At 34.6% G+C, this 14291-nt stretch overlaps 1 protein-coding gene across 1 annotated transcript in view; it reads left to right on the top strand.

The window, feature by feature from the left end:
* The window catches only part of RYR3 (ryanodine receptor 3), a gene marked incomplete at its 5' end in the record, with an annotated part of 148768 nt that overhangs the window by 76451 nt on the left and 58026 nt on the right, over positions 1-14291 (top strand). The window contains 10 exon segments of the mRNA XM_010289925.1: positions 1341-1403; positions 1848-1923; positions 2094-2217; positions 6553-6668; positions 6957-7024; positions 7845-7966; positions 10193-10242; positions 10930-10990; positions 12025-12263; positions 13185-13266. Coding sequence (XP_010288227.1) covers positions 1341-1403; positions 1848-1923; positions 2094-2217; positions 6553-6668; positions 6957-7024; positions 7845-7966; positions 10193-10242; positions 10930-10990; positions 12025-12263; positions 13185-13266 — 1001 coding nt within the window.

Genomic DNA, 14291 nt, shown 5'->3' with positions numbered 1-14291 from the left:
GTCGTTCAAAGAATAGGTGGCAGAGTATTAAAGCCTTGTGATAAATAAAGCTAGTCATTTTCTTCTTTGATGAAACAGAAGAGCTTGAGGTGGGCTTTTGTCAAGATTATAATTATGACTGACAAATAAGATTGCACGTTTAATACTTTTTTTTTAAATCTAAAGGCAAAATTTGAAGGTAATTATATAGTACCTAGCATTGTGATGTGATACAGACTATTTTTTTCATTTTTAGTTTTTTGTAATAGCATGTTGTGACTGATGCTCAATATGTCTGTGTCTTGGATGGGAGAAAGCTATTTAAAACTATGACAAGTGTTGGGGAATTTTTATTGTATCCCTTGAGGTGAATTAAACACACATTTGTGCTTAAATATAGCGAGATGTAATGAGCAATGCATTGCGCAGAGTCCTACCACCATAAGCAGTTCTGCAAGGAGTGTGCGAAGATGTGTTATGAGCTGATACGTTATATGCACTTGTGCCAGCACTGATCCTGTGAGCATCTGAGCATGAAAACAGGCCTGCATCGGGTTCATTCCCCAGCACCAGTTTTGCTTAACCAAAAGTGGCCCTTGAGCAGTCTGTTACAAGACAATACTTCAGCATTTCTTACCTCTTCAGCAAACTTCACTCCCTTACAGTGACTTCTTCTGTCTGGCATCTCTGCTTCCAGCCAGTTGACCCTGTTCTGCAGTTGGGCCTTCTTGCCCAAGAAGATGCATGGTAAAGACATGCTTGAGTAGAGGATTTCAGCACATGTTTGACTTCAGTACATGATCGATATTACTGATTTATATGTGACCATTCACATTTAACATGTGCCTAATAATTTTGTTGCACTGGAGCTTTCATACTTTAAACATTTAAAGACTGCATAAATATATCACACTCCTTTTTCTTAGTTTGTAAATTCCACAAGACAATAACCTATTTTAACTTTTTGTTGTACTGTCTTGTCTTTAGTATATGGTTCATTCAGGCTGTTGCCACACTCTTCTGTCATGTTTTGAAGGCACATCTTGTATGCCTCATCATTGGTCTCCTCTCTTAAGCTGAAAACCATGGTTCTTAGCAGCTTGCTTTCTGTTGTGAATAGAGAGATCTAAGTATCTGCAGCAACCTTCTTATTTCCACATCAGCAGATGTATTCTATTAATCATCCTGTGTGTCATCAGCACATTGTGAAACAAAAGGTGAACACAGTTCCTACAATAAAGTTTAAACATGTGAATGGTGGTACTCTAATCAGATCAACAATGGAGGAGATATAGTTGAATATTTGATTCTTTTATCTGAAATACTGTTATCTGAAAACAATTACCTTTTTCTCCCTGCAGGGAAATGGGTATAGCCCAGCGCCACTTGATCTCTCTAATGTGGTGCTTTCTAGGGAGCTTCAGGTTTGTATTTGTGTTTTGCAATATGTTGTGCTGAAAAGAATTCATACATTTGTTTTTTTATTACTAATGAGTTGAATTTTGTCAGGTTCTATGAATGTCTGTGTGACTGTGGTTGTGATATGCTGTTGCAGAAAAGGTGCATGCTGTACTATTTACATAGTTAAAGAAGATATTTCTACTGTTTATCCCATTGGTGCTTCCTAAGTTCCTAGAAAAATTTATCATGAAGCTAGGGAAGGGGCTGTAAACAGCATGTGATATCTCTGTATTCTGTGCCTGTGCTGTCTTTAAAGAACAGCTGAATGTAGAAATGGCACTTAACTCTCATGTTTCTTTACCACGAGAGTGTAGACTTTACTCAAGACTGTAAAGTTATGTAGAATTATAGAATTTTTAATTGTCACCTTTTAATTTTGCATCTTGTTTTTTCTGATGGTACTGTAGGGAATGGTTGAGGTAATGGCAGAAAACTACCATAATATATGGGCCAAAAAGAAGAAAATGGAGTTGGAAAGCAAAGGTAAGCCAGAATCCTGTGAACCACACAAAAAAGACAAGGAAAATGAGGGAGAAGAAACAGTCTGAAAGAAGATGGTGTAAGACAATCAAAATTGAATAGTTCCTTTTTGCACTTGAGGCAAAATAAATCTTACAGTAGAAAAACTTAACAGTTCTTTCAACTTATTGAAGGTGGAGGTAGTCATCCTTTATTGGTACCTTACGACACACTGACAGCCAAGGAGAAATCACGGGACCGTGAAAAGGCACAAGAGCTGTTTAAATTCCTTCAAGTCAATGGTATAATCATATCTCGGTAAGTTTATTGAGATATTTGCTTACATTCATTGCACAAACCATGATGATTGTTCTTATCTCACTGCAGTCTGTTCGTCACTAACATAGTAACCATTTGGCATATCTTCTATAAATCAGAGTCCTTGTTATTTTTATGCTCAGAAAGACCCTCCTGAAATAGTGTAGTCAGGTAATATTTTAAATAAGTATGTGATTGTAGTAAATCCAAAATGCAACAGTAGTGTAATTAAACAAGCAGATATTTCAAAACTTCTAAATAAGCGGCCATCAGGGTCAGTAAGGATCATAGGAAAATAAATCTGAGGTCTGATACTGAAACACATCTATGTAAAAATGCTTTTTAATCCAGTTTTTAAGAAAAAAGTTGGTTTGAGTTCTGTGAAGTAGTAAGATAAAAGTGGCTCTTCTGTGAGCATTTCATGCTTAACTTCTGCTCAAGCAAAAGAGCAGACTTCATTACTTGTACGCTAACTTGAATTGCTGTGTCTTGGAAGTAAACTGGTCTGTGGGGGCTTAGACTGTCAATGAAATTAATAAAACTTACTGTACTGTATTTTTGGCTTTATATGATGGAATTGTGAGTTACTATACTACAACTATCATCTTTTATTGTATGTGAAATGCCTGAGCAGATAGGAAACTGCAGTTTTGCTGGCATTAAGCATTTTTGTAAACTAGACTGTATTCATGAACAAATTTTTCTGTACATGCAAAGTCAGATCTTACTTGTTTTCATTTATTTCTGCTTTTCAAGTCTGTGTCTCCAGTGAAAGTATACACTCAAAAATTTATACGAATTTATTATTACGATCTGCAAAAGATAACTTTCTTGACTTCAACAGTTAATAACATTTCTTAAGATATTAGGAGACAACTCTAAATATACATTTCTGCATTACTGAGAAAAATTCCCTCCTGCCACATAAGTAAGGCGCTCAGCCTGAAACCAAAATGTAGGTATGCCACCGTACATTTTTATACTCTCCATAATTGCTTTAGAGCCATTGAATAAGAAAAGCAGGTTTAGTTCCTGCAAATGAATGGTCCTTTAAAACACCAATGGAATTGCTCAAATATTAGTTTAATATCTCTTTGCAGCTGCATCTGTTTGGGTTAGCAGGACATTGTTTTCAGTATTAACTAATGGGACAAGACAACCTGAAAAAGCCTGTTCAAACTCTTTATGGGGTATGGGCAAAGAGTTTGCAGTAATTGTCTGTATCAGGGTGAATCAAGATTATCCTCTTTTCAGTGTTTTCTTCAGATGAATATGTGCATATTTTAAGTATATGTAAAATCTTTTGAAGTACTGATTGCAATTATCACATTTCCAGAATGTCATTCTTCAAAATGTTGGACTAATCATTAAAAATGGAAATTCTTTATAATTAGAAACATATAGGCGGCACAGTGTGTGTACTTTTCATATACCATCTGCCTCTGTTTTGATTTTTGCTCCTCTTTCTTTGTTGAGAACACTTTGAAGCACTTTTGGTTGTTTATGACATGCAGATCTCTCAGGCCTTACTCAATTATATGTTAGAAACACCATGGTATTTTAAGCATCTTTAAACCTCTACAAGTTCTTTTGATATCACCTTTGTTATTTAACAGAACTACTAATGTCTTTCAATATTTAGGAAAGTACATGTAATCTCTTAGCAGCCATGACTTCCTATAAACACAAAAAGAGAACATTTACAGTGATCTCACTGAAAATACAAATCAATACTTAGTTGATTATCCTCTGTGAGAGTGAGGCAACAGGAAATGCCCGTCAACCATACATAGCTGTTAACACATACCAAATCATTTGATTACACATGTGATATATCAGTTAATAGGAGGTCATAAAAGTACATAAACTAAGACTCTTCAAATAGAATTTTTTCTTCCAAATGAAACTGTAAGATGGGAGGTTAGAGTCTTCTATGTTTATGTGTAACACAGACTATAACCACTCCTCTCTCCTTACCCATGTTCTGACGTGGTCAAGAACATACACTTCAGTATTAGATGTTTTTGTTGTTAAAGTTTTTGCTGCCTCTCCCACAGAATTACTTTTTTCCTTGGATTCACCTCATAGCTGTTTTTTAACTACTAGTCTTTCATTTATTCTTCCTAATTTACTCCTACACCAGTGCTAAGGAATCTAAGGACAAATAATCATTTCCTCCATACCACCACAGTGAGTCCAGCAACTTTCCTGCTTGTTTCTTTCTTGCTTTTGCCTCAGTGCCATGAACTAACTTTCCTCACCTCTTTCCTACTTCTGACACTGTACAAATCCTCTGTAGTCTCTGCATCTCCTGCAGCCAGGTCATTTTCTCTAACTGATAAAGGGAGAGTCTTCCTATCTACTACTATTTGAAGAGTCTGTACAGAAGCAAATTAAGTAGCTGTTATGGGAAACCAGAGGTTTCCCTTAATGTTACTCAGTTACTTCCTCACTTGGCAAGCCAGTTAGATGTCTTGGGTGCAAGCCACCATCCATCAACTGAAAATCTCAAGTATAGTTTAGTCCTCTTAATGTTGGAATAAAGAGACTATGAAGATTTTTTTTCAAGAATTTTGAAGAATTTGCAAACTAAACAAATGTACAAGAAAAGCTCAAGGAAATGAAGAAGAAAGAATTAATGACTTGTAGAAACAAGTATGTTTGAAAACATAAAAATTAAAGATTTGTAGAGTTATGCGACTTCAGAAAGAAAAAGAAAAAAATCCCTGTTCACATCCTGGATGATGAGACAGAATGCAGCCTTATCAATTTTGTGGAATGAACCCTTAGCAATAAATGGGAGAGTTTGGCTGCCTTTCAGAGGAACTTTGATGGGCTGGAGAAGTGGGCTAACAGAACTCTTGTGAGGTTTAACAAAGGTAAATGCCAAGTCCTATACCTGGGATGGAATAACCTGACATCATCTATGCGGAAAAGCACTTTGAATGCTGCAAATTGAACACGAATCAGGAGTGTGTCCTTGTGATGATGAAGGCTGACTGCATACTAGGCTGTATCAGTAAGTGTAGTTTGCAGGTTGATGGAGGTGGTTTTTTTCCTGTTCCATTTCGCAATCATGAGACTGTATCAGGAGTGTGTTGTCCATTTTTTGGTTCACCAGTGCTAAAGAAGACCTTGACAAAAGAGCTAATCAAGTGGAGGGCCACCAAGATGCTTTGGAGATTGGCATGCATGTCATCCCAGGAGAGGCTCTGAGGAGAGACTAGATTTTTTTCAGTATGAAAACAGAAGGCCTACAATGGGATTTTACCACTGTCTTCAATTACTTAATGCGAGGTTATAGAGATGATGACGTCAAGCATTATCTCCTCAAAAGTAATAATTTGTTACAAGGAAAATCTCTTGTGAATGAAAATATTTCACCCTTATTTTTTCACAGTGAGGGTCAAACATTATAGTAGGCTCTCCAGAGTCGTCATGAGATTTCAATCCTTGAAGATACTCAGTACATTATTGGGCAAGGTTCTGAGCAGCCTGATCTAACTTTGGATTTGGCTTTGCTCTGAGGTGGGACTTGGATCAGATGACTTTCAGAGGTTCCTTCCAACCTAAATTTTTCTGTGATCCTGAGAACTTTAGAATTTCAGTGAGGTAGCCTTCATTTATAGCCAAAATAAAACCTAATATTTTAAATCTAGGCGCAGCCAACCACACATGTTTTTAGTCCTCTTTAATATCTTGCATGCACCAGTCATGATTTAGGTCATTAATTTATCTCAAAGAATAAATAGTATATGCTTCTTTAGAAAGTATAGCATACTGTTGAAATTTTTCAAATGCTTTGAGTAGTATAATAGTTTACTTGTATTTACGTTTTCATTTAGTAACAAGTAATTTTTACTTCAGTCTTTCATAAAATTCAAGGACAAAAATGAATTTTAATAGTGAATAATGAAATTAAGCGTAGTGCTCAGACTGATTTTGTAAAGCTGTAATTGCTGACTTCCTAAACATCTGGCACTTTAATCTGCCAGCAGTAGAAATTGAGTGGTCAGTGCATTGCTTTGTTAGATTGAAATGTACCATGGCTTCATTTTTGCAATAAGATAGCTCTCTGAAGTTCTTATCCTAAAATACATATATTTTGGATACTTTAATTCAAAGCTATTATACCTCTTAGAGAAACGTGAACTGCTTTTAACACTTGTTGCTACATAGTTGATAACTAAGAGTAGCTATGGAAGGTCGTTTACTCCTTCTTATGAAAACGTACCATAATTAAAAGATAATAGGGAATGAAATGCTTCGTAGTACTGTCATCACTTGTACTACTGTCATCATTGATGCTGTTTATCTTAACACTTTCTGAAACAGGGGTCTCAATGACATGGAGTTGGATGCTTCGTCCATGGAAAAGAGGTTTGCCTTTAAGTTTCTGAAGAAAATTTTAAAATATGTTGACTCTGCTCAGGAGTTTATTGCACATTTGGGTAAGCTGCAGATTTTATTTTGAAAATAAATAAAATTGTTGATATATAAATATTTGGATTGATATATTCATAGTGATCACCATTTTTATTGCATTTAAGGAACTTAAACTCTGTCTTCCAATTTGCAGATTGAATTCTTGGACATCTGTAACTAGCTGAACTGTTTCTGCTGTTTTATTTGTATTTCAGCAAAACTAAGTTTGCAAGGCTATATCAAAGAGCTATTGTGTTATTTTTAGACAACTTCTTATTTGTGTATTTGTATCTGCCTTGATTGTGTCCTTGCAGAAGCCATTGTAACCAGTGGAAAAACTGAAAAATCTCCACATGACCAAGAAATAAAATTCTTTGCCAAAGTGAGTGATCTCATATTTCAAGTAATATACATATACATTCCATTATACAGAACATGGAAATTTGTAATGTTAGACTGCTTTTCAGGTAATAGAAATATCTCTCTCCCATCTTTTTCATGGTAAGTAATCAATTAAATGTTATTACAAAATATTTCAAAATATCTTCAAAAATATTTCAACATATCTGCTGGATTCAAATATTTCAATATATCTGCTTCTACATGAGAAGGAACATAGAAATTAAAAGGCAGCTTGCTTATTACATGAAAGTAAATACTCTTGCTGAATATATAAATTATTTCAAAAAATTTTTGCCTCGGTGTAGTACTCAAGGGCATGATATTTTTTAATTAACATGAAGAAGTATTCCTATGCATAGTAACATCATACACATTTGTGTACCTAGTAAGAAAAATGTTGTCAATAATCAGATTTGAAGTAAGGAACATTTAGGATTTAATTTAGGGTCTTACAAAAAAACCTTCTCCCTTTATAGCTGTGCTGGATAGTTATGTAAATAGTGGAGAGAAAGGGTCCTCTTACTTCAGTGATATTTATCACTGCTGAATGTGCGAAGAGTAAGCCTGCAATCCTAGATCCAAAATGATAGATCTGTGTAACTGATTATTATTTATGTCACTTTTAAGTAAAATTGTAAGACTTAAGGTTTTAATTTGTATGACTTTGTGTCTGAAAATGAGAAAATACAACTGTTACAGAACTTCTAAAATTCTTTGAATGAACTTTGACCAATCAGAGCATTGTTGCTACATTACCATTGTGCTCTGTGAAAAATACATTTTGTATCTGTATTTCTTAGGTTCTTTTACCATTAGTTGATCAGTACTTTACAAATCACTGCCTCTACTTCCTGTCTTCTCCAACAAAAACACTCAGTAGCAGTGGATATGCATCAAATAAGGAAAAGGAAATGGTAGCAAGGTAAGTAGAAAATTAAGATATACACAGGAGGGTTCTGTATTAAATAATTAAAGATCTCCAATTAAAGAGAAAGATGGTTCGAAAGCTCAGTTTCCTCAGACAGAAAGCAAATAATTTATCCTGTATCAGAAAGGCAGTGAGTGAATAGAATTCCTCACTTTAGTATTCTTTAATGTATAATTAAAGAATTAAGTGTCTATACTAATTATATATATTACAATATGTAATTATTGATGGTAACATCAAAAACATTAGTAAATTATTCTGCAAGCAATGGAACTAACAAAGCTTAGGCTCTGATGTATTTCATGTTGATGGCCGTTTCTGGTTGAAGCTTATCCCACTGTTGGGTCATTTAAATGGTCTCATATTTAAATTTTCAGATATCAAAAAATGTGAAAATACCATGATGCAGCTTTTTAGGGGTAATTATGGATTCTCCCTCCTCTACAAAATTACTTCTGCCGCCACACGAAAATTGCTGGAATTGAGTAATTTTTAGACGTCTGTACTATTTCAGATTTGGTTGGACTCAGCCATTTGACTCAAAGTTATTCTAGAACACTCAATTAAAAAGAGATGGTTGCCTTTTAATTTATAATGTGTTGCCTTTACAAAACCATGAATTTTTCTGCAATTAACATTTAAAAATTAATATTTAATTTGTTTTCAACTATGACTGTCATCTAATACTTTTGTTGCCAATTTTTTCTCCCCCTTAAAAGTGTACTGCCAGTTATTTTCTTTGGGAAATTTTGTATCATAATCTTTCAAACTGTATTTTACTCTCATGCTTTCTTACTTCAACTGTCAGTTTCTCAAATATCTTTTGCTTTCCTTCACTACACTGACCAGAGTTGACTACTTTTTCCAATGGAAGAGTAGATATAAAATTTGAAAGTAAAGATTATTTACTCATAGTTACATAAGATCAGGTCTAGCACTGAACTTTCTAGATTCTATTCTTCAGTTTATCTTCCAACCTAGTTTGGCATTTGTCTAAGTTATTATTACCCTTTTGTTTCCATCTTGTAGGTGGGAGCAGTTGCCTATAAAAGTGAGTGTTAAGTCTGTAAGATTCTGTTTTACTGAGCTTTCAGATACATTATATACAAACGTACAAGATAGTCCTCCAGTAGCTGGGGAAGGCAGCTCAGATTAAGGAGGATGGAAGTTTCATTTAATTTCATTTCAATGTCTTGCTTCGTCTTTGAATACTGCTATTACTTCCCTAAAGTCAGTCAGGTCTAGCTCAATAAAGCAAGAAAGATGCTTTCTAGGGTTGTATGAAACACCTTTATAAAGGCACATGAAGGAAGTTAGATGTCTAGCCTGCATATATGCTATTATAAATTCAGAAATACCTTACAATTCTTTGTCCATTCTTCACTGAGAAAAGTGACTATCAGTTACTTTCATCTTACAGGAATTTTCTTATTTCCTTACTATTGTGAAGATAGCAATGATAATCTGTTGTTAGTAAGAGGTCATACCAGTTCCTAAGGTATATTTGCTTCATTTTTTTATGTCCTAATTCCGTTTATAAAGTATAGCACAGATGATAAACAAGTTTCCCTCACTGTTTTTAGAAGTTAAAGTAGCCTCTTTAATCTTTAGTGAGTTGGTGACTTTTCCTTTCTCTTAGTTACCTTATTATTTTGACAGATAGGTTAGATATGCAAGTCTCTGACAAACTTGCCAGAAGCTCTTCTAGTCTGTGTATATTTCGGGATTCATCTTATCTGCAGTGGCTAAACACAGATTCATTTATTTACAAAGGATATCTTCGCAAATTGTTCTAAATACTATGAAGATTTGTAATGTTCATTTCCAGCAAAATGCCAAGTAAAACACTAAAATGTTACTCAGTTTTTCTTATTACAAAAAAAAAAAAATTCAGAATTAATAGCCATAAAGAATAATTCAACCATATAATATGCAATTGTTTGAAACGACTGTATCAAAAGAAAGTTTCACATTTCAGGTCATCTCTGAAGTATTGAAGCTTAGAAAATGAGAAAATTCAGAAGCGTCAAAAGGTTATTCTGCTTAATGCAGTTATTGATTGATTGTTATCATCATGTATGATTCAAAATACACTTTCCAGGAACTATGTTGTGTATTCTCTTTCATATTCCTACTACTCTTTACCTCATATTCAAAATAAGTCTTTAATCTTTGTCTTGTCTTGTCTTGTCTTGCTCTTTCTGTTCTTTTCTACTTCAGCCTGTTCTGCAAACTAGCTGCACTTGTTAGACATAGGATCTCACTTTTTGGTAAGTTGTTAAGAAAAATCTTGATAACGTTAGAAATATAAAGAATATATAGCCATTGCTTCTGTCTTACCTGAAGCTTTTCACAAGCTATAGGCAAAATTCTGTAAAATGATGCATAAACTTCCAGTACAATTAGTGAGTGCATTGAACACGGCTCTGAAGCTAACCGTTAGCAGAATATCTAAAGTGTTGGAGCAGGAAGAAGTAGCAGCCTCTAGGATTTTCCGACTCCTTTTAAAAAAACTCATGCCTATGCAGTTACTTTTATCTTTTCAAAAGGCATCTTAAACTAATTGTTTTTATTTCTGTCATCCAACTGTTGAATCCAATAGATTAATTTCTCAATAAGCTAGGGGGATGTAGGGAAGAAGATCTTTTACAAGATTGGTAAGAAAGTTATAGAAGAATTTTAAGTACTACAAGATACAAAGTTCAGAATGTTACAGGGTCAAGATGAAAATGAGCCGTAAGTAGACACTAGTTATTCTTTTTAGTTCTTGTATGGAAATGGACTTAAGAAATTGGAAGTTAGTTCTAGAACCAGACCTAACTTTCCCTTCAGTGACCTAAGGTGGGAGGCTTATGTTATGTCTTGTTTAACCTCTGCATCTCCAATAACAACATTTTGGATCATTAGATTATCCTGCATTATCCTATTGTGCTCTCATAGTATCTCTTTCTAACCAGGTAGTGATTCTGCTACGATGGTGAACTGCCTGCACATCTTAGCTCAGTCTCTTGACACACGGTAAGTTTGCAACATTTGTACCAACTGCAAACTACGTAGGTGTCACAGAGCTCTCCAGGAGCAGTTGAATTGTTTCTGTACTTTTTACTCCTTATTTGTAATTAATTTATATTAGCATTATCAATAATTAGATATTGACCTCCATATTAGCAGATTTTTTCTAAAGGGTTTATTCTACATTTTTCTGTTCAACGCCTGTCATTAAAACATTGAAAACTTTTGTCACCTTTTCCAAGCGCATTTGAAGACTTTATTGGGAGATATAAATGACACAAGCTTTAGAACTGCAAGTATTGATATCTGTATATATTGAGACAGTTTAGTGCATATTGGAAAATTTGGCATTAGAAGTATGCAGAATGTATTAATATATGGGCATAGTTACATAGTTACATTTGCTAACTTTTACTGTTTACCACTGAAATGCTTATCTATATTAAAACACGGGCCCAGGATGGTTTTCTAATTTGAGCTCTTTTCTGGACCGGTTCTGTTATACAGCAGCCTGACAATGAACTCATTGTGAATAACAACACTGGAAAGCTTCACTAAGGGGTTGCAGAAGAGTGCAAAAAAATTAAGGAATGGGACTATGATGTTGGTATTGCAGTTGCATTTTCTAGATTTAGGGTACTTTGAAGATAGGTAAGCGTATATCCTGACTTGCGTATCTAGTTACTGCGGCTCCCATAAAAATTTAGGGATGATTTGTTCTTGAGCATATTGTACGGAGGAGCTTTCTCACCACCTGTGACGTTTCCAGAGAAAGCATTATGTTATTTGAAAGCAGATCACAAAAACTGGAAAGCCAAGACTGAGGAACTAATTTCTTTGTTATTTTGTACGAAATATTCCAAGCTGATTGTTGCTTACAATGCTATGTATATGTAACTGTCCTTTTCAGTTCATAATGTTTAGTTCACTGATACCTGTGTGTATCTTCAAAGACTGATAGAATGTAACATGTACATATGTATCTATACAGCTACTAAAGATCAATGCAAGGTTAATATTTTTCCCGTATTATTTTTCAGAACTGTTATGAAATCAGGATCTGAGCTTGTTAAAGCTGGATTGCGTGCCTTTTTTGAAAATGCAGCTGAGGACCTGGAAAAAACTTCAGAAAATCTTAAACTTGGAAAATTTACCCATTCACGAACACAAATCAAGGGTGTTTCACAGAATATCAATTATACGACGGTAGCATTGTTACCGATCTTGACATCAATTTTTGAACATATTTCACAATATCAGTTTGGAATTGATTTACTTTGTAAGTATTTTATTTTATTTTTGAAGTCTATTGTGTTATAATAATACAAACACTTTTTAGTAATGATTGCATGATTTCAAAGGACGAATTTCTGGTTTCAGTAACACACACATTTCCAGAATTAAATCTGTAATTAGCTACATAGTACCTTATTTCTATTGCATGTTTAAAACAATACTTAGTAAGTTTCAAGTTAATGATGTACAACATTTCTCCAAACACTGAGAGAGAGAAATTAAAATTTCCCCTTAAGTGCTCTCTCACCAACTGTGTGGATGAGACTAGTTTCCTGTAGAAAATTAAATTATGCTTTTTTTGGTACATATTTTTTACTTCATTAGGTTAAAGGAGACAACTCATTATTAATTCATTGTGGTTTTTTTCTTATATTTTTAAACCACTTCAGTTCTTTTAATTGACATTTTCTTTATTTTTAGCATAAATTAGTTTAAAATTACTGAAATGCCTCCTTGAGGTTCAGCAATATGCTGTCGCAAAATTTTTTATATGTGTTGCATAGTAGAAAATAATTAAAAGATTGATAGCCATGAAAAGACTTTCTCTAAAAAGATGGAGAGCCTTTAGATCATGTTCCTAGAGGAACAGACTGATGTGGTTTACTTTAAAATTGTACTCTGCAAGTGTGATAACGTGCAATATCTTATTAGCAAGTATCTGCTGGCCTCTTAGAATGTCTGATGATCTGTTAGGCTTTGGAATGAATGTAGATGACAGACCAGGTGATAGAGAAATTGAAAATAAATAAGACGTGTGCAGTATTGACAGCCTAGAATGTTCAGTGATACATATGCTAAAAGTTTTAGACACCATTTATCAGATTGCATAAAACATATGTTTAAAATTTGGAAAGTCGTCTTTAGTTGAATAAATACTGATAATCTACTACTTATTTTCCTCTAGTGGGTGATGTACAAGTTTCATGTTACAGAATTCTTTGTAGCCTCTATTCGCTTGGGACTGGGAAGAACATCTATGTTGAAAGGTATTGTGTGAAAAACTCAGCATGTAAAGATTTCTCTTCTTTAGGAGTGTGTTGTTTAGGTAATAAAGCAGTTTCAGTGAAAGGTGAATCTGAAACAGTGAGAGCATGTTTAAAATACACTTTAGCTGGAATATAGTTGCCTATATCTTAGAATTCAATTCCACACAAAAAAAACCAACCCAAAACTAGATAGAAGCAAACAACTCATCCAGCATATGGCAGTGCACCTGCAGGGTGTTTATTTTTCCCATAGGGAAAGCTAAATTTTTCCATGGGTTGCCATTAATGTTCCCAAAGTTTGGCTACTGCATGTTGCTGTGGTAAGTAGGCTGAGTACTAAGTAAGCTGCATCTGTCTCACACCTAAGTCTCTACAGAGTTCTCAAAATAGTCCTGAGCATAAAATCCTGAGTATATGTAGAGCATTCTGACAGCCTCTAGCTCTACAAAGGAAACCACTTTACTTGCAGTTATTTGCATTTTAAAGTAACTTACAGTTACTTGCATTTTAAAAAGAGTAGGTTCTACAGTTCCTTTAAGCATCTATTTGCTATGATATATTCCAAGCCCCAGATTTTAGATCCTCTTCCATTAAAAGAGGTTCAAATCCCGATCTGCTACTTCAGAAAAGAGAACTCTTAATTGTTGGTCTTTCTATCACAAGACAGGAGCCGAGGTGATCATAACCCTTCCTTATGTTTCTGAAGGGTTTAGGTTAGGCACTTACCATGATCTTTCTTATGATGAAAAGTTTAAGATCCACAGGGCCTGCGAGAGAGACTAAACTGGAGTTTAAACTCTGTAGTCTGGTTAGAAGAGGCTTTGCCTAGTATGAGGAATGGTGGTCTCCGCTTCCTTCCTTCCAGACTTTATTCAGTAATTCTTTCATGCAAAATGCAAGAGCAGTCTGGTGGACAGACTGTCTCTTTCCTCCCGCTCTGCATGCATATACATGTGTGCACAAGTTTTTTCTTGTGTATGTCCACGTTCATTTATATGTCCATCACTAAATTACAAATCTACACT

Source organism: Phaethon lepturus, unplaced genomic scaffold (assembly GCF_000687285.1).
Source record: "Phaethon lepturus isolate BGI_N335 unplaced genomic scaffold, ASM68728v1 scaffold8846, whole genome shotgun sequence".
Classification (NCBI taxonomy): domain Eukaryota; kingdom Metazoa; phylum Chordata; class Aves; order Phaethontiformes; family Phaethontidae; genus Phaethon; species Phaethon lepturus.
The sequence above is the reverse complement of the archived record's forward strand: the minus strand, read 5'-3'. Positions and strand labels throughout refer to the sequence as shown.